General features: G+C 39.3%; 1 protein-coding gene and 1 long non-coding RNA gene across 4 annotated transcripts in view; one reads left to right on the forward strand and one right to left on the reverse strand.

The window, feature by feature from the left end:
- Positions 1–1,517, forward strand: part of LOC309659519 — a 69,174-nt gene extending 67,657 nt beyond the window's left edge. The window contains exon 2 of the long non-coding RNA XR_014262856.1: positions 1,420–1,517. This is a non-coding gene — a long non-coding RNA (uncharacterized lncRNA). The remainder of the gene's footprint in view (positions 1–1,419) is intronic.
- Positions 1,518–8,031: 6,514 nt separating this feature from the next.
- Positions 8,032–27,092, reverse strand: part of TOPBP1 (DNA topoisomerase II binding protein 1) — a 79,932-nt gene continuing 60,871 nt past the window's right edge. For all 3 annotated transcript variants that reach the window (XM_082459203.1, XM_082459202.1, XM_082459204.1), the window contains one exon: positions 8,032–18,070. In XM_082459203.1, coding sequence (XP_082315329.1) covers positions 17,927–18,070 — 144 coding nt within the window. In that variant the 3' untranslated portion in view covers positions 8,032–17,926. The remainder of the gene's footprint in view (positions 18,071–27,092) is intronic.

Genomic DNA, 27,092 nt, shown 5'->3' on the forward strand with positions numbered 1-27,092 from the left:
GGCATTTGTTACGGAACTATAACAAAAAATCTTAAAATTTGTATGGAGACACAAAAGACCCCGAATAGCCAAAACAGTATTGAGGGAAGAAAAACGGAGCTGGAGGAATCAGACTCCCTGACTTCAGACTATACTACAAAGCTACAGTAATCAAGACAATATGGTACTGGCACAAAAACAGAAACATAGATCAATGGAAAAAGAAAGAAAGCCCAGAGTTAAACCCACGCACCTATGGTCAACTAATCTATGACAAAGGAGGCAAGGATATACAATGGAGAAGACAGTCTCTTCAATAAGTGGTGCTGGGAAAACTGGACAGCTACATGTAAAAGAATGAAATTAGAACACTCCCTAACACCATACACAAAAATAAACTCAAAATGGATTAGAGACCTAAATGTAAGACCGGACACTATAAAACTCTTAGAGGAAAACATAGGAAGAACACTCTTTGACATAAATCACAGCAAGATCTTTTTTGATCCACCTCCTAGAGTAATGGAAATAAAAACAAAAATAAACAAATGGGACCTAATGAAACTTCAAAGCTTTTGCACAGCAAAGGAAATCATAAACAAGATGAAAAGACAACCCTCAGAATGGGAGAAAATATTTGCAAACAAATCAACGGACAAAGGATTAATCTCCAAAATATATAAACAGCTCATGCAGCTAAATATTAAAGAAACAACCCAATCCAAAAATGGGCAGAACACCTAAATAGACATTTCTCCAAAGAAGATATACAGATGGCCACGAAGCACATGAAAAGCAGCTCAACATCACTAATTATTAGAGAAATGCAAATCAAAACTGTAATGAGGTATCACCTCACACCAGTTAGAATGGGCATCATCAGAACATCTACAAACAACAAATGCTGGAGAGGGTGTGGAGAAAAGGGAACCCTCTTGCACTGTTGGTGGGAATGTAAATTGGTACAGCCACTATGGAGAACAGTATGGAGGTTCCTTTAAAAACTAAAAATAGAATTACCATATGATCCAGCAATCCGACTACTGGACATATACCCAGAGAAAACCATAATTCAAAAAGACGCATGCACCCCAATGTTCATTGCAGCATTATTTACGATAGCCAGGTCATGGAAGCAACCTAAATGCCCATCGACAGACGAATGGATAAAGAAGTTGTGGTACATATATACAATGGAATATTACTCAGCCATAAAAAGGAATGAAATTGGGTCACATGTTGAGACGTGGATGGATCTAGAGACTGTCTACAGAGTGAAGTACGTCAGAAAGAGCAAAACAAACATTGTATACTAACGCATGTATGTGGAATCTAGAAAAATGGTACAGATGAACCGTTTTTAGGGCAGAAGTTGAGACACAGATGTAGAGAACAAACGTATGGACACCAAGGGGGAAAGCCGTGGTGGGGTGGGGATAGTGGTATGATGAATTGGGCGATTGGGATTGACATGTATACACTGATGTGTATAAAATTGATGACTAATAAGAACCTGCTGTATAAAAAAATAAATTAAATTAAAAATTTAAAAAAACAAAACAAAAAAATACTGATGTCTGACTCCCACTCCCAGGCATTCTGATTTAATTGGTTTAGGGTGTTACCTGCACACAGGGATTTTTTTTCTCTTCAGTTAATTCTAATGTGTGGCAAATTATGGGAACCACTGGGTTATGTCAAAGTGAGAGACAAATGATCTCTCTGTGACTGAGTGGGAAAACAGTCACAGAGATCATTAGATTATGTAGGAAATCCTTTCTACTGTATTCTTAGCCCAGAAAAGATGATCATATTTCTAAATGCATTATTGGAGACCGTGAAATGGAGGGAAATGGATACTGAAACGGGGAGGGGGAAGACCTGTAAGCTGAAATACTAAGTTTTTTTGATTTTTCCATACACCTTTTTATAGTTTGGTAATTATCAGCATAAAGACTATGTTAAATATTTCCCAGAAAACTGCCTCACCATCAATATAATTACCGTAGCTACTTTGTTTTCCTTCTCATATAGTAATTTGTTTGACTTGTGTCTTGACAATAAGTCTGACCATTCCAGAAGTTACTCACTGTACATGTTAATCTGCCTTACACTGGCTAATTTTAATTTGTCCTTCCATTATGTTGCCCAGTGACAACACCTCTCGGTTTTAAGGGTTTCTTTGGAATTCTGAGTTCTCCCTGGTGACTATGAAATGAACATGATTAAATTTACCAGAGACAGGCTTTAGCAACTGCACTATCCTACGGCTCACCTACTCAGCCCTGGAACCTCAGACGCTTTACTGCCCACACTCCTGGCCGGTGGTTGAATTCAGTCACCTTCTAGGGGTTGTTGGGTTGCACTGAAGCATCCTTTTGAATGGCGTGTGGGCACAGAGAGGAATCCTCTTAGGCTTGTCTTTGGCTTTAGATTGCTGGAACTAATGCAGTTGTCTTCCTGGGTTTCTCTGATTTTAGAGTTCAGACGTATGCCTTTAATTAGGACCTGAATTAAACTTGCATGTCAGGGACTCCCAACCTCAGTAACACCACGTTAGTGTAATGGGGATGAAAGCAGGTTGCAGCTTCTGTTATGTTCCTGTGTCCTTCTCTGAGACTCCCTTCTTCCTTCCATTTTTTTAACCTTAGCTCTAGTCTGGCAAGAGTGTTAAATAACAAATCATTTGTTAGAATTTTTTTTTAGAGAATTTTTTTTTTTAATATTTATTTATTTATTTAGGCTGCACCAGGTCTTAGTTGCAGCACGTGGGATCTTCGCTGTGGCATGCGGGATCTTTAGTTGCGGCATGTGGACTTCTTAGTTGTGGCATGCATGTGGGATCTACTTCCCTGACCAGGGATTGAACCCGGGCCCCCTGCATTGGGAGCATGGAGCCTTACCCACTGGACCACCAGGAAAGTCCCCATTTGTTAGAATTTTTAAAAATTACTCATATAGTATTTAACCTTGGGCCAGGCACTCTTCAAAACAGGTAACAAGTGTTACTCATTTAATTCCTGGCAGTCCCTTAAAGATGGGAAAATAGGTTCTTAAAGGTTAGGCAAACTTGCCTGAATCACAGAGCAGGTGATGAAGAAGCCAGGATTCCACCCCAGGTGTTTTGGCCCTGGCGTGTTCTTAACCATGAGGCTTTGCTTCCACTCCACTTGCTAGATTTAAGGTTAGAGAAGGAAAGTGGGAAACTAACGTATCTTCGAATTTGGCTTGAAAATGCCTTTTGCCATATTCCCATCCCAAGGTCGGCATGGGTGTCCTAGAGGCTGGCTTCCTTACAGTCTCCCTCTCAAAGGAGTAGAAGATAGATTTCCTGATACTGAGGTGAGGTGTACTACCTTTAAATTTTTTTCTGGGTGTGGGATTTTATTTTTTAGGACGTTTTATGATTCAGATACATTAGTACAGAGATAGTATAATAGATGTCCTCAAACCCATAGCCCAACTTCAACAATTATCAATCTGTGGACCACTCTTATTTCACCTGGGAACACCCTCTCCATTTCCCGGATTAATTTAAAGCTAATCCCAGACTTATTTCATCCATAAATGTTTCACCTAGGGATAGAGATCCCTAACCATAACACCATTATCACACCTAAACAACTAACATTTTCTTTCTTTTTTTAAAATTAATTTATTTTATTTTATTTATTTTTGGCTGCATTGGGTTTTCTTTGCTGCACGTGGGTTTTCTCTAGATGTGGCAAGCGGGGGCTACTCTTCATGGTGGTGCGTGGGCTTCTTATTGCAGTGGCTTCTCTTGTTGCAGAGCACGGGCTCTAGGCACGTGGGCTTCAGTAGTTGTGGCTCGCGGGCTCTAGAGCGCAGGCTCAGTAGTTGTGCGCACAGGCTTGACAACTAACATTTTCTTAATATCAGATATCCTATTGGTGTTAAAATTACTCTGATTTCTCCTGGTGCTTTACAGTTGGTTTGTTTGAAACAATCCAGACAAGGATGACCCATTGCATTTAGTCTTTAAGGCTCCTATAATTTTCCCACTGTCTTCTTACCACAATTCTTGTCATTTGGCTTGTAGAATTGTCCACATTCTGAACTTAGCAGGTTACTTTCCTATGTCTCCTATAAATGAGTAGTGTGCCCATTATTAATTTATAGCCTTATTTTGTGCTTCAATAACTCTGGACCCTGTGCACATCTCTGCTTTGCCAACAGGGGGCGCCGGAGGAACACTGTAGAGTTAGAAAGAGGACCGTGTCGTTCTTCAGGTCCTCTGGAAGGATTGGCATGTGGATCCTGGGATGTTCACCTCAGCAGCCCTCATGGTTCAGCCACCCTCCAGAAGTTACTTCAGTCCATATTCCCCAGCAGGTTTCTCTGCCACTGGCAGGTTGGCTGTTGCAGTGGAAGCCATGCTCTCCCCACACAGGTTTGAACCTCAGCCTTGGGAGGGACCTTTGCCTTTAAGTTTCTAAGTTCCTTTCTTGTTCACTCTTCCTCAGCTCTAGGGCTAGTGGCTGCTTTCTGTAGTTGCTACTGCTGTACCCCTAAGCACACACTTTTACCCTTCTTAATCGTTAACCACTTTTACTAGTTAATAATTCTTTATATTTTTCCTGTCTAAATTGCTGGTTTAATTTGTTTCCTGACTGAATGCTGGCTGATGAAATGGTACCAGTAATGGTCTCAGGAGACAAATCTTCAAAGATTGGATTTGGGGATTGGTTTGGTGGTACCTTTGGACTCAAGCAAAATGATGAGCTCCTTGCCAGTGGGTAATGGGATACTCATAATCCACGACATGCATGACAGTTCAGCTACCACCTCTGCTTGTGATGAAGTGTCTGCTGAAGCAAGTGCTTTGGGAGCCCTTGGGACTTGGGCTGCACTTGAGTTTTATGGCAGTAACGATGCCTGCAAGGGCTGGTGTGGGGCTGGCTCTCCATGCACTGGAGTGCTTTCAAGAAGAAATGACAAGCTCAGGTCCTTAAACTCTCAGCTCAAGTCACAGTCCAAAGACCAGAAAGCATCCATGGCAGCCCTAAGAGAATCATTTCATGGAGCCAGGGAGCTGATGTTGCTGAAAATCAAACAAAACTTAATTGTGCAGGTTGCAGAATTATGACATCAGTTGAATTCACAACCTCATTAAGTTGCTCATGTGAAATTTAGGATATTGACTGGGAGAGATGGGGGAACTTGGAATGGCAAATTCTGCTTGGACTCAGACTAAACTGAGAGTGTTAAAGTCAAGTCTCTCTGAGCCTTCCTTGTCAGTGGACATAGTTTGCCCTCCTGTGTTAGCTGAGGAGGCGAACCTTTTCTTGAAAATCCTGAGATTCTTCACTTGGGTCAGAGTGCCTTGCAAAGACATGCTCATTCTCAAGAACTTCTTTGATGCCAGTAGTTATGTCTGGCGGGCTCTAGAGCGCAGGCTCAGTAGTTGTGGTGCATGGGCTTAGTTGCTCCGTGGCATGTGGAATCTTCCCGGACCAGGGATCAAACCCGTTTCCCCTGCATTGGCAGGCGGATTCTTAACCACTGTACCACCAGGGGAGTTCCTTCTGCCCAATTTTTAATCAGATTGGTTTTTTGCTATTGAGTTGCATGAATTCTTACATAATTTGGATATTAACCTTTTATCAGTTATATGGTTTACAAATATTTTCTCCCATTCAGTAGGTTGCCTTTTCATTTTGTGGATGGTTTTCTTTGCTGTGCGGAAGTATTTAGTCCCACTTGTTTATTTTTGCTTTTGGTGTCAAATCCAAAATATCATCACCAAGACCTATGTCAAGGAGATCACTGCTATGTTTTCTTCCAGGAGTTTTATGGTTTTAGGTCTTATGTTCAGGACTTTAATCCATTTTGAGTTTATTTTTGTGTATGGACTAAGATAGCGGTCCAGTTTCATTGTTTTGCATGTGGTTGCTCAGTTTTCCCATCACCATTTATTGAAGAGATTATCTTTCCCCCATTGTATATCCTTAACACCTTTTTTGTAAGTTAATTGACTATGTATGTGTGGGCTTATTCTGTTCCATTGATCTATGTGTCTGTTTTTAATGTCCGCACCATACTATATTTTTTATAAATTTATTTATTTTATTTATTTATTTTTGGTTGTGTTGGGTCTTCATTGCTGCGTGGGCTTTCTCTAGTTGTGGCAAGCGGGGGCTACTCTTCATTGCGGTGGGTGGGCTTCTCATTGAGGTGGCTTCTCTTGCTGTGGAGCACAGGCTCTAGGCACATGGGCTTCAGTAGCTGTGGTGCGCGGCTCAGTAGTTGTGGCTCTCAGGCTCTAGAGCGCAGGCTCAGTAGTTGTGGCCCATGGGCTCAGCTGCTCCACTGCATGTGGGATCTTCCCAGACCAGGGCTCGAACCCGTGTCCCCTGCATTGACAGGCAGATTCTTAACCACTGAGCCACCAGGGAAGCCCTGCACCATACTATTTTGATTATTATATCTTTGTAATATAGTTTGAAATCAGGAAACATGATGCTTCCAGCTGTGTTATTCTTTCTCAAGTTGCTTTGGCTATTCAGGTCTTTTGTGATTCCATACAAATTTTAGGACTACTATATATATGTATAAAATATATATTATATATATATAATATATATTATTTTTAATCATCAAATTATATATATAATTATATATATATTTTATTGAAATATAGTTGATTTACAATGTTGTGTTAGTTTAAGTGTAGAGCACAGTGATTCAGTCATATAGCTATATATATAGATATATGACAATATATTCTTTTTCAGATTATTTTCCCATATAAGTTATCACAACATATTGAGTATATTTCTCTGTGCTATATAGTAGGTCCTTGTTGGTCATCTATTTTATATATAGTAGTGTGTATATGTTAATCCCAACTTCCTAATTTATCCCTCTGCCACCGCTTTTCCCTTTGGTAACCATAAGTTTGTTTTGTATGTTTGTGGGTCTATTTCTGTTTTGTAAATAAGTTCATTTGCATCTTTTTTTTAAAAAGATTCCACATATAAGCAATATCATATGATGTTTGTCTTTGTCTGGCTTACTTCACTTAGTATGACAATCTCTAGGTCCATCCACAGTGCTGCAAATGGCATTATTTCACTCTTTTTTATGGCTGACTAATATTCCATTACACACACACACACACACACACACACACACACACACACACACACACACACACACACATCTTCTTTACCTATTCATCTGTTCATGGATACTTGTGTGGTTTCTGTATCTTGGCTATTGTAAATAGTGCTGCTATGATAATTGGGGTGCATGTATCTTTTTGAATTAGAGGTCTTGTCTTTTCTGGATATATGTCTAGGAGTGGGATTGCTGGATCATATGGTAACTCTAGTTTTAGTTATTTAAGGAGCCACCATACTATTTCTCATAGTGGTTGCATCAATTTACATTCCCACCAACAGTGTAGGAGGGTTCCTATTTCTCTGCACCCTCTCCAGCATTTATTATTTGTAGACTTCTTTTTTTTTTTGGTCATGTTGCACAGCATGTGGGATCTTAGTTCCCTGACTGGGGATCAAACCTGCACCCCCTGTATTGGAAGCATGGAGTCTTAACCACTGGACTGCCAGGGAATTCTATTTGTAGATTTTTTGATGATAGGCATTCTGACGGATGTGAGGTGATTTTGATTTGCATTTCTCCAATAATTAGTGATGTTGAGCATCTTTTCATGTGCTTGTTGGCCATCTGTATGTCTTCTATGGAGAAATGTCTCGTTAGGTCTTCCGCCCTTTTTGATTGTGTTTTTATTACATATTAAGTTGTATGAGCTGTTTATATATTTTGGAAATTAACCCCTTGTCATTATATCATTTGCAAATATTTTCTCCCATTCTGTAAGTTGTCTTTTCATTTTGTTTATGGTTTCTTTTGCTGTGCAAAAGCTTATAAGTTTGATTAGGTCCCATTTGTTTATTTTTGCTTTTATTTCTTTTGCCTTGGGAGATTGATCTAAGAATATATTTCTACGATTTATGTCAGAGGATGTTTTGCCTATGTTCTCTTCTAGGAGTTTTATGGTGTCATGTCTTTTTTTTAAAAATAAATTTATTTATTTATTTTTGGCTGCGTTGGGTCTTTGTTGCTGCACACAGCCTTTCTCTAGTTTCGGCAAGCGGGGGCTACTCTTCATTGTGGTGCACAGGCTTCTCATTGTGGTGTCTTCTCTTGTTGCAGAGCATGGGCTATAGACACATGGGCTTCAGTAGCTGTGGCACGCAGCCTCAGTAGTTGTGGCTGGCAGGCTCTAGAGCGCAGGCTCAGTAGTTGTGGCGCATGGGCTTAGTTGCTCCGAGGCATGTGAGATCTTCCCAGACCAGGGCTCAAACCCATGTCCCCTGCATTGGCAGGCAGATTCTTAACCACTGCGCCACCAGGGAAGTCCAGTGTCATGTCTTACATTTAGGTCTTTAAACCTTCTTGAGTTTATTTTTGTATATGGTATGAAGGAGTGTTCTTTTTTAAAAAAAAATAATTTTATTTATTTATTTTTGGCTGCATTGGGTCTTCGTTGCTGCACGTGGGCTTTCTGTAGTTGCGGCGAGCGGGGGCTACTCTTCATTGTGGTGCGTGAGCTTCTCATTGCAGTGGCTTCTCTTTGTTGTGGAGCATGGGCTCTAGGTGCACAGGCTTCAGTAGCTGTAGCACATGGGCTCAGTAATTGTGGCTGGTGGGCTCTAGAGCACAGGCTCAGTAGTTGTGGCGCATGGGCTTAATTGCTCCACGGCATGCGGGATCTTCCTGGACCAGGGATTGCACCTGTGTCCCAAATAATTTTAGGATTATTTGTTCTAGTTTCGTGAAAAATGTCATGGGTAATTTGATAGGGATTGCATTAAATCTGTAGATTTCTTTGGGTAGTAGGACCATTACAACAATAGTAATTTTTCCAGTCCAAGAGCATGGGATCTCTTTCCATTTCTTTGAATCATCTTCAATTTCCTTTATCAATGTTTTATGGTTCTCAGCATATAGGTCTAGGATTGTTTTCTTAATTTCACTTTCTGATAGTTCATTATTAGTGTAGAGAAATGCAATTTATTTTTGCATATTGATGTTGTGTCCTGCATCGTTACTGAATTCATTATTTAATTCTAACAGTTTTTTGGTGGAGTGTTTAGGGTTTTCTTGCTATAATACCATGTCATCTGCAAACAGTAAGTTTCACTTCTTCCTTTTCAATTTGGATGCCTTTTATTTCTTTTTCTTGCCTCATTGCTCTGGCTAAGACTTCCAATACTATGATGAATAAAAGTGGCAAGAGTGGGTATCTTTGTCTTGTTCCTGATCTTAGAGGAAAAGCTTTCAGCTATTCACTGTTGAGTATGATGTTGGCTGTTGGCTGGTCATGCATGGCTTTTATTATGTTGGGGTACATTCTCTCTATAACCACTTTTCTGAGAGTTTTTTAAATGGATGTTGAATTTTGTGAAAAGCTTTTTCTGCATCTACTGAGATGATCATAGGATTTTTATTCTTCATTTTGTTAATATGGTGTATCACATTGACTGACTTGTGGATATCGAACCACCCCTATCCCTTGCATCCCTGGAATAAATCCTGCTTAATCATGGTTTCTGATCCTTTTAATGTATTGTTGAATTCAGTTTGCTAATATTCTGTTGAGGATTTTTGCATCTATGTTCATTGTTGGCCTGTAATTTTCTTTTCTTCTAGTGTTTTTGGTTTTGGTATCAGGGTAATGCTGGCCTCATAAAATTGGTTTGGAAGTGTTCCCTCCTCTTTTGTTTTTTTGAAAGAGTTTGAGAAGGATTGGAATTCTTTAAATGTTTCTAGAATTTACCAGTAGAATCATCTGGTCCTGGACTTTTGTTTGTTGAGAAGTTTTGGATTACTGATTCAATCTCCTTACTAGTAATCAGTGTAATCAAATTTTTTATTTCCTCATGACTTAGTCTTTGTAGTCTGTATGTTTCTAGAAATTTATCCATTTTTTATAGGTTGTCCAATTTGTTGGTGTATAATTATTCATAGTAGACATCGTAATGTCTCTGCTTTCATTTCTGACTTTGAGTCCTCTTTTGAGTCTGGCTAAGGTTTGTTTCTTTAGTTTATGTTTGATATTTCATTTTCAAAAACAGCTCTTAGTTTCATTGATCTTTTCTATTGTCTTTTAGTCTCTACTTCATTTCTGCTCTGATCTTTGTTATTTCCTTCCTTCTAAATTTATAAGTTTAGACTTAGCTTTTTCTTGTTTTTGTAGTTCCTTGAAGTCTAAAGTTAGGTTGTTTGAGATCTTTCTTGTTTGTTAATAAGACTTTTATCACTATTAACTTCCCTCTTAGAACTGCTTTTGCTGCATCACATAAGTGTTGGTATGTTGTATTTCCATTTTCATTTGTCTCAAAGTATTTTTTTATTTCTCTTTTGATGTCTTCTTTGACCTATTTGTTGTTCAGTAGCATGTTGTTTAATCTCCACATATTTGTTGATTTTCCAGTTTTCTTCTTGTAATTGATTTCTAGTTTCATATCATTGTGGCCAGAAAAGATGCTCAGTATGATTTCAGTCTTCTTAAATTTATTGACTTGTTTTGTGGCCTAACATATTATCTATGCTGGAGAATGTTTTATGTGCACCTGAGAAGAATGTGTATTGTTGCTCTTGGATGGAATGTTCTATATATGTCTGTTAAGTCCATTTGATCTAATGTGTCATTTAAGGCCAGTGATTCTGTATTGATTTTCGTTGTGGATGATCTATTCATGAATTAAAGTAGAATATTAAAATCCCTTACTACTATATTGCTGTCTGTTTCTTCCTTTATGTGTGTTAATTTTTGCTTTATATATTTAGGTACTTCTATGTTGGGTGCATAAATATTTACAAATATTTTATTCTTTTGTAGGGTTGACCCTTTTATCATTTGTATAATGACTTTCTTTGTCTCTTTGACTTAAAATCTATTTTGTCCATTATAAGTATAGCTACTCCAGCTTTCTTTGGGTTCCATTTCGTGGAATATCTTTTTATATCCCTTCACTTTCAGTCTTTTTGTGTCCTTACATCTGAAGTGAGTCTCTTCTGAGACCCATATAGATGTTTTTTGTTGTTGATGTATTGTTTTGCTTTGTTTTTTTATCCATTCAGCTACTCTAGGTCTTTCGTTTGGAGAATTTACTCCATTTACATTTATAATAATTATTGATAGGTACATAGTTATTGCCATTTTGTTAATTGTTTTCTGGCTGTTTTGTAGTTCCTCTGTTCCCTTGTTCATCTCTTGCTCTCTTACTTTTTGATTTGATGGTTTTCTGTAGTGGTATGCTTTGATTCCTTTCTCTTTGTCTTTTATGTATCTACTGTGGGTTGTGCTTTGTGGTTACCATGAGCTTACATAAAACAACTTATATTTTTATTTATAACAGTTTATTTTAAGTTGATAACAACTTAAGTTTGATCTCATTCTAAAGCTCTGCATTTTTACTCCCCACACCACCTTTTATATTGATGTCACAATTTACATCTTTTAATCTTGTGTATCCATTAACAAATTATGATTGTTATTGTTATTATTATTAATATTATTAATAATATTGTTATTACTGTTAACAAACTGTAGTTATTTTTACTACTCTTGTCTTAACCTTCCTAGTACCTTTATAAGTGATTAACTCACCAATTTTACAACATTAGATTATTCTGAATTTTACTGTATATTTATCTCTAACAGATTTATACTTCCATGTTTCTCATTACTAATTAGTGCCCCCACCCCTCTTTCAGCTTAAAGAAGTTCCTTTAACATTTCTTGTAAGTCTGGTCTAGTATTGATGAACTTCTCTAGCTTTTCCTTGTCTGGAAAACCCTCTATCTCTCCTTCAATTCTGAAGGACAAGTTTGCCAGCACAGTATTTTTTTCTTTCAGGACTTTATATATATCATGCCACTCCCTTCTGGCCTGCAAAATTTCTGTTGAAAAATCTGCTAATAATCTTCATGGGGGTTCCTTTGTACATAACAAGTTGTTTTATCTCTTCCTGCTTTTAAGATTCTTTTGTTGTCTTTAACTTTTGACACCCTAATTGTAATGTGTCTCTTTGGGTTCATCTTATTTGGAACTCTATGGGGTTCCTCGATCTGTATATCTTTTTCCTTCTCCACTTTAGGAAAGTTTTCATCCATTATTTCTTCATAAATATTTTCTGCCCCTCTCTCTCTCTCTTTCTCCTCCTTCTGGGACTCCTATAATGTGAATGTTGGTCCGCTTGATGTCGTTCCATAAGTTCCTTAAGCTATCTTTACTCTTTTTCATCTTTTTCTTTTTTCCCTTTTTGCTGCTTGATTCAATGAGTTCCACTGTCCTGTCTTCACATGCATTGATCTTTTCTTCCACTTCATATAGTCTGATGTTGAACCCCTCTATTGTATTTTTTTAAAGTTTAGTTATTGTATTCTTCAGCTCTAAGACTGCAGTTTGATATTTACATTTTCTATCTCTTTGTTGAAATTCTCACTTTGTTCATTCATTGTTCTCATGAGCTTGGGGAGCATCTTTATGATTGTTATTTTGAACTCTATCAGCTAAATCACTTATCTCTGTTTCATTATAGTCCTTTTCTGAGGTTTTAGCTTATTCTTTTGCTTGGAACATATTCCCTTGTTTCTTCATTTTTCTTGCCTCTCTATATTTGTTTCTGTACATTAGATAAAACAACCACCTCTCCTAGTCTTGAAGGAGTAGGTTTGTGTTGGAGATGAAACTGATCATTCAACCCTGCTCTAGCTATTGGTTGTCCTTCAAACCTTTGTGATTGTCCAAGCAACCTAATTTATTCTTAGTGGCTACCAGTAGTTGAGGGTGTGCCAAGACCTGTCAGTGTCCTAAAGGATCTCAGTCAGCATCTAAGGTTCAGTCTGATTGGAAGCCAGACCCTTAGGAAGCAGCTTTTAAAGTAGAAAATATGCCTTTTTCAGGGGAAGACTGGGAAAAGAGCATTTCTGTTTGCTCCTCTGCACTGAGCCCTGGGGTGATAACCAGTTACGAACTGTTTGCTACCATCCCATTGAACCTGTGAACACAAGTCCCCCTGACCACCAGAGCTGGGCTATCAAGGGATGTGTCCTCTGGGTGGTAGCCACAAAAGTTGGGACACCAGACATGTACACAAGCAACTTTCTCAGAGATACCAGTGACCTGGGGCAGGGCAGAGGGGGAGCAGGAAGATGGCGTCCACCTTCTGAGGTCTCTAGAGAAGACTGTAGCCAGCCCTTGTGTGTGTGTATAATTAGAAGCCTGCCCCTCAGGCCAAAGCTATGAAGACATGCTAATCTACCTCTTTCACAGAAAGGCTGGGTGTGTTTTAGTCTGCTGTCCTTGTGATGTGCCCTGAGGTTGGTAGCTGGTTAAAAACAGTTTTTCTATTTGTTACAGTTTGGGACCTGTGAACATAAGCCCTGCTGGCCACCAGAACAAGGTGATGAAGTGGTGTCCCCTGAGCAGCAGCCACAAAAACCTGGGTGCCAGGCGTGTGCACGCGCTCCTTTCCAGGAGATACAGGTGACCTGGAGTGAGGCACAGGGAGAGGTTGAAGGTGGCTCCCACCAGCCTCTATAGACTTTAGAAAGTATTTCAGGAGGCCTCTTGATGTGAGTTTAAATAGAAGCCTGCCCCTCAGGCTGTAGCAATGAAGGTAAGTACTAGGCCTCTTTCACAGAAAGAATTGGTGTTTCGGTCTTTTGCCTCCCTGCTCTGCCTTGGAAGTGGTAGCTGTTTAAGAACTCTATCCATTTGTTACAGTCCCGTGGGACCTGCTGGCCTAAGCCCCAGTGGCTGCCACAGCCAGGTGATCAAATGGTGTCCTGTGGGTGGCAGCTGCAAAAATCAGGGCACCAGGCAAGTGCACAACTCCTTTCTTGGAGGTACTGGCGACCTGGAGCAAGGCAGAAAGAGACTGCCCAGAAGGCAGGCGTGGTGGCCTCTGTCTTTTGGAGATTGTTTCAGTGGTCCCTTCTTTGTGTGTTAAATGTCTGGTCCTCAGGCCAAAGCTTTTGTTTGTTTGTTTTATTGAGGTATAGTTGATGTACGATATTATATAAGTTTCAGGGGTAAAACACTGATCCACAATTTTTAAAAGTTATATTCCATTTATAATATAAACGCCAAACCTTTACAATAACCAGCTGGGCCTCTTTTACAGAAAGACTGGCCCTTTTCAGTCTGCCTCTGCACTGTGTTCTCAGATTGCTGTAGCCTTGTGGGTCTTGTGGACACAAGCTCCATTGGCTGTCAAAGGTATATGTTTTGGAGGCTTATCTCTCAGTTACAGGTCTTAAAATTTGGGGTGTCAGATGCGGGGTTCAAAGCCTTTGCTCCTCAGGGAGAAGCTGAGGGCTGGCAGTTCCCTTGATTGTGGGTTGCTCTGCTGGGGGTGGGGTTTATGGTGAGATTGTGTCTCAGCTTCCTCCTACCTGCTTTGATGTGGTTTTCTCATTTGCCCGATGGGTAGGAGCCACTTAGCTAGTTTTGTGGTTTCTTTTAGAGGAAATTGTTCTGTATGCAGCTGTGGATGCAGTGTATCTGTTAGGTGAACCAATGACTGAAACCACCCACCCTGGCCAGGCACCATAGTAACCACTTGCATGAGTTAGTTATCTTACAGCAGGAGGTCCTGGTGAGGAACATGGAACTAACAAGCTAACACCAACTGGAAGAATTCAGGAAAGGTCAAAAGGAGATGCCAGTCCATAAGTACTACCAACCTCCCAGAATCCTTCTCACTGGAACTCATCTTGGCTGAGCCATGCACGCACAACCAGGAAAGAACCTGAGTTAGAATGATTGGCCAGAGACAACCTGGAAACTAACCCCATTGCCATAAAAACCAACACTGCAAGCCACGTGGCAGAGCAGTTCTCCTGGTTTCCCTTACCCTGCTGCTCTCTGCCCAGGCGCCCCTTCCCAATAAAGTCTCTTGCTTTGTCAACATGTGTGCCTCCTCGGACAATTCATGTCTGAGTGTGAGACAAGAGCCCACTCTCGGGCCGTGGAAGAAAAGTGAAAGTGAGTTTATTTGGAGGGATACACACTCCATAGGCAGGATGCAGATGTCTTCAGAAAGTGAGAGTGGCCCCAGGGCATGGGGTTTTTGGGTTTTATGGGCTAATTTCATAGGCTAATGAGTGGGAGGAATATTCTTGCTATTTCAGTGAAGCGTGGCTATTTCCCAGGTATTCAGCCATTGCTCACTTTTCTGGTCCACGTAAGGGGGAGTGATTTTTAGTATTACAACAGGGGTCCCCAACGCCCGGGCCACACAGCAGGAGGTGAGCAGCGGATGAGCCAGCAAATCTTCATCTGCCGCTCCCCATTGCTCGCATTACCACCTGAACCATCCCCCCACCCCACCACCCCCCATCCGTGGAAAAATTGTCTTCCTAGAAACTGGTCCCTGGTGGCAAAAAGGTTGGGGACCACTGTATTACAATATAGGTATAATGAGCTAAAGGTCAATGACCAGACTATTCTTGAAGCCTCCTTGGTTTCAGCCAGTTCCAGCTTGTTTTCATTGCATACCAACAGCTGTGCCCCTCCTTCATTTTCTAGCTGTTCTGTCCTCCCCTTTCCCTCCTGTCTTTTAACAGGTTTGGACTAGAGTAGTGGTTTGTGTCTTTTTTGGGTGGGAAGTCACGGATATGAACTCTAAAACTCTGAGCTCTACCCTATGAAAGTGTGCTTATGCCATTCCTGAGCATTATGGTGCAGCTTGTGAACCTCTGCACAGTAATATTGTATTAGTCTGCTGGGGCTGCCAAAAGAGAATACCAGAGTGGGTGGCTTGAACAACAAACTTCTCACAATTCTGGAGGCTAGAAGTCTAAGGCTGAGGTGCTGCCATGGGTGGCTTCTGGTAAGGCATCTCCTCCTAACATGCAGACAGCTGCCTCTGTGTCCCCACATGGTCTGGTCTTTCTTTCCTCTGTGCCCATGAACTCCTGGTCTCTCCTCATAAGGCCACCAGTCTTACCAAAGTAGGGCCCCACTCACAGGACCTCATTTAGCCTTAATTACCCCCTTAATGGCCCAAGTTCCAAGTACAGTTATGTATGGGGTTAAGCTTCAATTCACAAAATTTTCTGGGGGGTCGAGGAAGACACGATTCAGCCCGTAATATAAATACTGAGTATAACTGACTGCTGTGTCTGCACTTAGGGCGCTGCCTCTGTAAGCTCTCTGAGAGAGCACATGCTCTAAGTGGTTTGCTCCTGAAGCCCACGCACTACCTTACAGCTAAGGTGTCTTATTTGTTGAATTAATGGTGATGAGATCAGACTAATGAACAAGAAAAATTCATGGAGGAATATAAGATGCTAATTTAAGTGGCACAGATTAAAATACTGTAGTAATTCTAAGGAGAAAATAAGAACAATCAAGGAAAGATTTTTGGGTTTTTTTCCATTTTAAATGAGATACCTACCTATGCTTGGAATTATTTGCATGTTAAGAAGAACTTGCTGGCATTAGGACATTTACAGTGTTAAGAGTCAAAGCCTGAGTTGAAATGATTTATGAATGGTGTAGACCGATGTGGAGCCTTAAAATTGTAAACTGTGTGTTGAAGGCCTGAACTGAAAAAATAGTTCATAATCTTGGCAGAAAAGAAAATGGTACATTAGTTAATTTTTTCTGGGATAGAGAAATAGGAGAATAACATTTGTTTTGTCAACAGTGCACTCATCAAGAAGATTTGTAGAGTAACTATTTCAAAGAATTTTTAAGTAGTGAAATTCAGGGAGAAACTTACTGCAAACTGCCAATGAAAGGACCCAGCTAACACAAAATGGCTCTAATAAAACCAGGCCCATGTGTTTTTTTGCTTGGGGGAGGGACAGGAGTACCGTTTATATAACAGTGCTACCTGTTTGGCGGTGTAGGAATTCGTATTGTGAAGGGCAGGGATAACCCCTACTCGATTTAGAGGAAAACCTGATGAAAACTTCAGGGGTTTGATGTCCAGGTTGAGGACTTTAATCCATCACCATTTGAATTTGGCTTTAAAAGAATTATTAGGAATTGAACAGTTTACATCAAAATTACAGTCAAACAAAATGAGGTAGCTTTATAATTAGAAAATTGTGGTATACATGTAGTACCTGGTGTTTAGATTTAGATTAATAGAGGCTACTGCAATTTTGTAGTCCCCTTTTTTTCAACCCACTAGAACAATATTCTATATAAACAACATCAGAAACATGACTAGATTCACTTTTTAAGGGTGTTTTACAAATCTTTTATTGCTTCAACAAGAGAATGGATACCAGAATGTTTTTCTTTTTAAAAACTTATTTGAACAACTACTTTGAGTCACTACTTTTATTCTTTATTGTCCTTATTTTCCAAGTTTTGGCGCCCAAACTTGGCAAACATCATGGAGATTTGTATAAACATGCATATACATATATACACACACATTTAAGTTTAAAGCCTCAGTTCCTCATTAAACCTTGTGCTCAGGCTCCTGTTAAAAAGAGGTAAAATGGTGAGAAGCTAAAAATCATGGAAAACATGAATAAATCCCAATTGATAACTTCCTCGTTGTTATGAATTAAAAGACATTTTAAGGCAAAATCTGTCACCTTGCTAAAAATTCCACTAAGCTACAGACTCAGATATTTACAAGAAAATAAATAAACGAAAAGCCCTTTACACATGTCAATATGGTTTAATGACAAGCTAGCTGAGGAGTTGAACTTTGTTATTTTAGGTAACTTTCCATTCAGGAACAGTTAATATTTCAATGATTAAAATTTCAGGTGTTAAAAACTAACTTCAAGCAGGGTCATTGTTACACTGAAGATGAATTCTTCAAGTTCTTGTCTTTAAATTACGATACAAATCCATCACAGTTACATTCAAGCTATTAATTTAAAACACAATTAATGTTTGGTAACTGAGTAAATACAATTACTGTACTCTAGGTCGTTTGATTTTATTTTTCTCTGTAGGAGCTTTCCTCTTTTGTGAGAATCCAGGCCCAGGTTCCTTATTATTCTGAAGAAATGAAACAGCTTCTGGTAGACAGTAATTTTCTACTTGAGGAGGGGATTCCTATAAAAGGGGGTAAAAAACCCAACATTATTCATTTTTTTCAGATTTCAAACTGTTAATTAGGTAATAGATTCCTTTACTCTGCTTTATGACCAGAAAACTTAAACATTTGTCTTTTAAGGTAGCTATTTAGCACTTGTCACCTTCAGTGAACAGATCCTGTGTAACAAAATTTCACCTTTTATCAGAAAAATGAGTTTATAGCTCAGGCAGAGTGGGGCTAGCTCAGACCTTAATGGTTTCATCTGTAAAATATGGATTAAATACAGAATATGGAAAATATGGTAAAATACAGTTAATAGCTATCATTTAACTGTGAGATGTTATGTTTAGTGTAAATTTTTGAAAATCTTTGAGTGGAATGGGATGAATTCCCCTTTTCATTTTTTATGGCTTTTAGTCTGAGGAGAAGCCCCTGTCTGTGTCATGTTCACTGGCTAAAACTCTAACAGAAAACTTTGAAGAACCAGAGGACAGAATGGCAACCACAGCACTAGAAAATGAGGTGGGAAATTCCAGAAAGTTTGGGAGGAGCTCCAAACTCTGTGTTATAAACGCTGACCAAATCCTTGCTTGACCCCTAAATCATGTATGTGCAGAGACTCAAGGTAAGGCTCAAAGAACCCAACTAAGATTTGAGCTGCCACTCACTGTGGAAGGTCAGCCAAGTAAACTGCCTGCTAAACAAATAAAATGTTCCTCTTCAGAAGAACATGACAGGATCTAGTCTCTACAACTGATTTGTAATTTCTAGGATACATCCAAAATTACTATACATGTGAAGAAGCAGAACATGAACTACTCTCAAGAAAAAACAATCACCCCCCAAAATGGAAATACTTAGGTATCAACTTAAGAAAAAAAAATATATATACTGAAAATTACAAAATGCCCATGAAAGAAATCAGACAACCTAAATAATTAGAGATAAGCTGTCCTCAGTGACTAAAAGACTTAACATAGTAAAGATGTCAAACACTCAAACTGATCTGTAGGTTTAATGTAATTCCTATCAAAATCATAGCAAGGTATTTTTATAGACAAACAGGCTTATTTAAAAATTTACATATAAAGACACAGGCAAAAAAAAAAAAAAAAAAAAGTACAGGCCCTAGAATAGCAACAACAATTTTGAAAAAGAGGAATAAAGAGGAAGGAATCACTACCTAATATTAGGACTTATTATGTATACAGTAATTAAGAGTCTTGCAGAGGGAAAGACACATAGATTGATGGAACAGAACAGAGAATGCAGAAATAGACCCACACAAAATGCACATCTGAATACTGACCAAGGTGCAAATGCAACTAAATGGAGTACAGTTCTTTTAACAAATGGTGCTGGAGCAACTGGACATTCTGAGGCAGAAAACCCCTCAACCAAACTCCTAACAATTTTGACCTAAACCTTACACCTCTATGTATTATCATAGACATAAAACGTAAAAACTATAAAACCTTTTTTAAAACTTCTGTTTTGCAAAAATTCCTGTTAAGAGGATAAAGGTAGGGGATCCCTGGTGGTCCAGTGGTTAGGACTCAGTGCTTCCACTACTGGGGGCATGGGTTCAATCCCTGGTTGGGGAACTAAGATCCTGCTAGCTGTGTGGCTAAGCCAAAAAAAAAAGGATAAAGGTAAATGGATGAATACATAAGCCACAGACTGGGAGAAAATATGTGCAAATACATATCCAACAAAAGACTAGTATCTATTACAAACAACTCTCAAGCGTAAAAAAAACAATTCAATTAAAGTGGACAAAAGACATGAAGAGACATTTCAAGGAAGAGGATATGAACATGGCAAATAAGCACACAAAAAGATGTTCACTTTGATTAGCCATTAGGAAAATGCAAGTTAAAACCACAAGAGAGATCATACACCAAATGAAATGGCTAAATAAAAAATGACAACTAAATGCAGATGAGGATACAAAGAAACTGGATCACTCATACATTGATGGTGAGAATGTAAAATATGCCCACTTTGTAAACACACTCGAGCATTTATCCCAGTGCAATGAAATCTTATATTCACATATGAAGCTGTACATAAACAGAAACAACCCAGATGTCCTCCAATAGGTTAATGATTAACTGTGGTACATCTGTACTACTCAGCAATAAAAGGTAATAAAAGTATTCATTGTTGCATAAAAATGCAACAATCTGGATGAATCTCAAAGGAATTTTACTGAGTGAAAAAAGCCAACTGCCAAAGTTTACACACTACTATTAATTCCATTTATTTAAGATTTAAAAAATGAGGGATTCTTGTAGTGATAGAACTGTTCTGTATCTTTACTGTGGTGACAGATACATGAACTTACACATGATAAAACTGCAGAAATCTAAATACACACATATACATGAATAGAAGTAAAACTGGGGAAATCTGAATAAGCTTGGATTGTATCAAGCCAATATCCTGGTTGTAATACTGTACTATAGTTTTTGCAAGATGCTACCCACTAGTGGAACCTGGAGAAAGTGTACATGGAATCTCTCCGTATTATTTCTTACTACTGCATTTAAATCTACAATTATTTCCAAATAAAAAGTTTAATTAAAAAAAAAAAGTAACAGGGGCTTCCCTGGTGGCGCAGTGGTTGAGAATCTGCCTGCCAATGCAGGGGACACGGGTTCAAGCCCTGGTCTGGGAGGATCCCACATGCCGCGGAGCAACTAAGCCCGTGAGCCACAACTACTGAGCCTGCGCGTCTGGAGCCTGTGCTCCGCAACAAGAGAGGCCGCGATGGTGAGAGGCCCACGCACCGCGATGAAGAGTGGCCCCCACTTGCCGCAACTGGAGAGAGCCCTCGCACGGAAACGAAGACCCAACACAGCCATAAATAAATAAATTAAAAAAAAAAAAAAAAGGTAACAGAACATCTTGCTCATGACCCAGATGTTGGAAATAGTAGACAATTCCAACATAGCTATCATAACTGTTCTTAATGATATAAAGGAAAATATGCTTGAAGTAAGTGAACAGAGGAAATCTCAGCACAAAAACAGAAACCACAGAAAAGAACCAAAGAGATTTTTAGATATAAACAAATAATACTTTTTAAAAAATTTTATTTTTGGCTGTGTTGGGTCTTCACTGCTGTGCGTGGGCTTTCTCTAGTTGTGGCAAGTGGGAGCTACTCTTCATTTCGGTGCGCGGGCTTCTCATTGCAGTGGCTTGCTTGTTGTGGAGCATGGGCTCCAGGCACGCAGGCTTCAGTGGTTGCAGCATGTGGGCTCAGTAGTTGCGGCATGCGGGCACTAGAGCACACGGGCTTCAGTAGTTGTGGTGTGTGGGCTCAGTAGTTGCAGCGTGCAGGCTCTAGGGCACGCGGGCTTCAGTAGTTGTGGCGCACAGGCTCAGCAGTTGTGGCGTGCGGGCTCTAGAGCACAGGCTCAGTAGTTGTGGTGCACAGGCTCAGTTGCTCCGCGGCATGTGGGATCTTCCCAGACCAGGAATTGAACACGCGTCCCCTGCATTCGCAGGCAGATTCTTAACCACAGAGCCACCAGGGAAGTCCAAAAATATAAGACTTAAAGTCTCACTGGATAGGATTAAGAGCAGATGAAAATAACAGAAAAAAATCAGTGAAGTTGGAGATAGAGACATAGGAATTGGGCAGTCAGAAGAACACAGAGAAAGATAATTGCAAATAAGTGAATACAGGCTTAAGGGCCTGTGGGACAATATCAAAAGAGTAACATGAGTAACTGAATTCCAAGACAGAAAAGAATGAAGCAGAAAAAATAGCAGAATGAAGAAATAATGCCCCAAATTTCCCAAACTTGGTGAGACACATAAGTTTAAAGAAGCTTTGTGGATACCAATCAGGATTCATACAAAGAAACCACACCTGGAAATATAAATGGTTGAAAATCAAAGATGAAGAGAAAATCCTGAGAACAGCCAGGAGAAAAATGACACATTGCATAAAGGGGAACAATTCAAATTACCATTAACTTCTTATCAGAAACAATGGAGGCCTTAGGACTTCCTCAGTGTCCAGTAGTAAAGAGTCCACCTTCTAATTCAGGGGACGCAGGTTCGATCCCTGGTCAGGGAACTAAGATCCCACATGCCCTGGGGCAACTAAGCCCGTGCACCTCAACGAGAGAGCCCGCATTCCACAAAACTACAGAGCGCAGGCGCTCTGGAGCCCATGTGCCACAACTAGAGAGAGAGAAAAACCCACACACCACAACAAGAGAGAAGCCTGTGCGCCACAATGAAGAGTCCATGCCACAAAGATCCTGCATGCCTCAACGAAGATCCCAAGTGCCGCAACTAAGACCCAACGCAGCCAAAATAATATTATTTATTTAAAAAAATAAATATTTTTAAAACAAGTAAAAAGAAAAAGAAACAATGGAGGCCAGGAGAGAATGAAGTCTTTATTAAAGTACCAGAAGAAAAAAAACTCAACCCGAAATTCTATATCCTGCCAAAAATCTTCAAGAATAAAGGTAAAATAGACATTTTCAAAAAAAAGAAAAGAAAAGAAAAGAAAACTAGCATTGGTCCCCATCATATTTGTACTACAAACTAAAGAAAGTTCTTCACGCTGAAGGAAAATGATACCAGATGGAAACTTAGATCTTCAGAAAAAAATAACACTAAAAATGGTATATATTAGGGTAAATATAAAAGACTTTTTTCCCTTTTGATTTCCTTAAAATACACTGGATTGTTTAAAGCAAAACTTACTTAAAGTATAACACTGTACTGTGGGGCTAAAACAGATAGATGGGCCAGACATTAAATATTTTAGTAGTTGCAAATTTCTGTTGCGACTACTCAACTCTGCAGTTGTAGTGCAAAAGCAGCCAAAGAGAATATGCAAATGTATGAACGTGGCTTGGTTTCAATAAAACTTTATTAATAAAATAGGCAGTGAGCTGGATTTGGCCTGTGGGCTATAGTTTACTGGACCTTGGTTTGAAGAACAGGGGAAGCAAAGGAATCTATATGGTTCAAGCTGTCTGCATTTTATGCAAAGTGGCACAATATTAACTCTAGGAAGATTATGAAAAATTAAGGAAGTATATTGTAATCTGTAGAACAAAACACCCCCGCCCCTCCAAAAAAAAGCAGAGAAGTTTTTGCTTTAAAAAGAAAATGGGGGCTTCCCTGGTGGCGCAGTGGTTGAGAATCTGCCTGCTAATGCAGGGGACACGGGTTTGAACCCTGGTCTGGGAAGATCCCACATGCCGCGGAGCAGCTGGGCCCGTGAGCCACAATTACTGAGCCTGCGCGTCTGGAGCCTGTGCTCTGCAACAAGAGAGGCCGTGACAGTGAGAGGCCCGTGCACCGCGATGAAGAGTGGCCCCTGCTTGCCACAACTAGAGAAAGACTTCGCACAGAAACGAAGACCCAACACAGCCATAAATAAATAAATAAACAAATACTTTAAAAAAGACAATGGAGGGTCTTCCCTGGTGGCACAGTGGTTGAGAATCTGCCTGCCAATGCAGGGGACATGGGTTCGAGCCCTGGGCAGGGAAGATCCCACATGCAGTGGAGCAACTAAGCCCATGCGCCACAACTACTAAGCCTGTCCTCTAGAGCCTGTGAGCCACAACTACTGAGCCTGCGTGCTGCAACTACGGAAGGCTGTGTGCCTAGAGCCCATGCTCTGCAGCAAGAGAAGCCACAGCAATGAGAAGCCCACGCACTGCAACGAAGAGTAGCTCCTGCTCTCCACAACTAGAGAAAGCCCACGAGCAGCAACGAAGACCCGACACAGCCAAAAATAAATAAAATAAATAAATTAAAAAAAAAAAAAAAAAGAGACAATGGAGGGGACTTCCCTGGTGGCCCAGTGGTTAAGACTCCACACTCCCAATGCAGGGGGCCTGGGTTTGATCCCTGGTCAGGGAACTAGATCCCACGTGCAGCAACTAAAGATCTTGCAAGCCACAACAAAGATCCCGCACACGGCAACGAAGATCCCCCATGCCACAACACAGCCAAATAAATAATAAATAAATATTAAAAAAAAAAAGACAATGGATGAAATGGAATTCTAAAAAATACTAAATATCAAAAAAAGCAAGAAAAGAAGAACTGAGGAACAAAGAACTGAAGAGACAAACCAAAAACAAATGGCAAAAAAAAAATACAGTATCAGTAATTACATCATGGACTAAACATTCCAGAGAATAAAAAGCAAGGCCCAACTATATCCTGTTTACAAAAAAGCCGTTTTAAATATAAAGACACAAATAATTTAAAAATTAAAAAAAGAGAAATTAAATACCTGGGAAAAAATTTAACCAAGGAGGTAAAGCATCTGTAAACTGAAAACTGTAAGACACTGATGAAAGAAATTGAAAAAGATACAAATAAATGAAAGATAATCTGTGCTCATGGACTGGAAGAATATTGTTAAAATATCCTTACTACCCAAAGCAATCTACAGATTCAATGCAATCCCTATCAAAATTCCAATGGCATTTTTCAGAGAAACAGAACAAACAAACCTAAAATTTGTATGGAACCACAAAATATCTCAAATAGCCAAAGCAATGTTGAGAAAGAACAACAAAGATGGAAGCAACATGCGCCCTGATTTCAAACTATATTACAAAGCTAGAGTAATCAAAATAATATGGTATTGGCACAAAAATAGATCAATGGAACAGAATAGAGAGCCCAGAAGTAAACATATGCATACATGATCAATTAATTTACGACAAAGGTGCCAAGAATATACAATAGGGAAAAGATGGTCTTTTTGATAAATAGTGTTGGGAAAACGGAACCCCCACATGCAAGAGAATGAAACTCGACCACTATCTTACATCATACACAAAAATAAACCCAAAATGGATTAAAGACTTGAACATAAGACCTGAAACCATAAAACTCCTAGAAAAAAACATAGGCAGCAAGCTCCTTGACACTGGTTTTGGTGATAGTTTTTTGGATTTGACACCAAAAGCAGAGGTAACAAAAGCAAAAATTAACAAGTGAAACTATATCAAACCAAAAAACTTCTGCACAGTGAAGGAAACCATCAACGAAATGAAAAGGAAACTTATCAAATGGGAGAAAATATTTGCAAATTATATATCTCATAAGGGGTTAATATCCAAAATATATAGAGAACTCATACAACTCAACAGCAAAAAAAAATCTGATTAAAAAATGGGCAGAGGATCTGAATAGACATTTTTCCCAAGAAGACATACAGATGGCCAACAGGTACATGAAATGGTGTTCAACACCACTAATCAACAGAGAAATGCAAATCAAAACCACAATGAGATACCACCTCACATCCGTTAGGATAACTAACATAAAAAAGACAAGAGATAACACATGTTGGCAAGGATGCAGAGAAAATGGAACCTTTGTGTGCCATTGGTGGGAATGTAAATGGTACAGCCACTCTGGAAAACAGTATGGAGGTTCCACAAAAAATTAAATACAGAAATACTATGTGGTCCAACAATTCCACTTCTGGGTATTTATCCAAAGGAAGCAAAAACACTAACTCGAAGATATCTAATAGCCAAGGCATGAGTGTCCAGCAATGAATGAATGGATAAGAAAAACTGGTATGTATACACACACACACACACACACACACAAAATGGAATATTTTTCAGCCATTAAAGAGGAAATCCTGCCAATTGTGCCAACATGGATAGACCTTGAGGGCATTATGCTAAGCAAAAAAAGTCAGACAGAGAAATACAAATACTGTATGATCTCTTATAAGTGGAATCTAAAAAAAACAAAACCCTCAAAACTCAATAGATACAGAGAACAGACTGGTGGTTGCTTGACAGAGGCAGGGGGGTGAGGGGTGGGCAAAATGGATAAAGGTGGTCAAGAGGTACAAATTTGTTATAAAATAAATAAGCTGTGGGAATATAATACACAGCATAATGGTTATAGTTAATATTACTGTATGGTATATTTGAAAGTTGTTGAGACTCCATTTTGGAAGTTCTCATCACAAGATTAAAGAAAATTGTAATTATGTGTTGTGATGGATGTTAACTAGACTTACTGTGTAGATCATTTCATAAAATATACATATACTGAATCATTCATTATTTTGTACACCTGAAACTAATGTTATATGCCAATTGTATCTCAATTCAAAAAAAAAAAAAAAGGTGGCCAGACTCATTATTTAGGCAGATCAGAAGACTCCTCTTTGGATAAAAATGAAACAATTCAAGAAGCACATAAAGTTATGAATCTAAGAGAGGTGTCCAATAACTAGTTCACCCACACCATCTCACCCAGCTCAAAATGGACAAGACCCAACTGTGCTCAGTACTTCTAATCAGTTTTTTACCCCCTATTTTTTTTTTAAAGTGATTTTTAAAAAAATTATTTATTTTTATGTTTGGCTGTGTTGGGTCTTCATTGCTGTGTGCAGGCTTCCTCTAGTTGCGGCAAGTGGGGGCTACTCTTCGTTGCGGTGCGCGGGCTTCTCATTGCAGTGGCTTCTCTTGTTGTGGAGCACGGGCTCTAGGCGCGCAGGCTTCAGTAGTTGTGGCACACGGGCTTAGTTGTTCTGCAGCATGTGGGATCTTCCCGGACCAGGGCTCGAACCTGTGTCCCCTGCACTGTCAGGCGGGTTCTTGACCACTGCACCACCAGGGAAGTCCCTACCCCCTACTCTTAATCATGGACAGAAAACCAAGAATTACTAGATATCTGATAAATTCTTCTAACATGGAAGATAAAAACCCAGATAAAGGGAAAAATACACCTTGGTGGAAGTAGAAACTATGCAGAGATAAGAAAACTTAAAAAAATACATCAATAAATCCTCTGAGAGCTCACAGAAGGTATTAATCGATGAAACAAGAAAACATTAAAACAATAAAATGTAAATTCAAAAAATGAAAACACGTCTAAAACATGATAGCAAAATGAAGTTGATAGAATATTGAACTGCAAGAATCTCTCAAAAAGATAAAAATAAGTGAAAAATAATAAAATCTAATATACAAATAGCAGAAGTACAGAAGGAGAGAAGAGAAAGTGGAA

This window comes from Balaenoptera physalus (assembly GCF_965194825.1).
Source record: "Balaenoptera physalus genome assembly, chromosome: 4".
Taxonomy (NCBI): domain Eukaryota; kingdom Metazoa; phylum Chordata; class Mammalia; order Artiodactyla; family Balaenopteridae; genus Balaenoptera; species Balaenoptera physalus.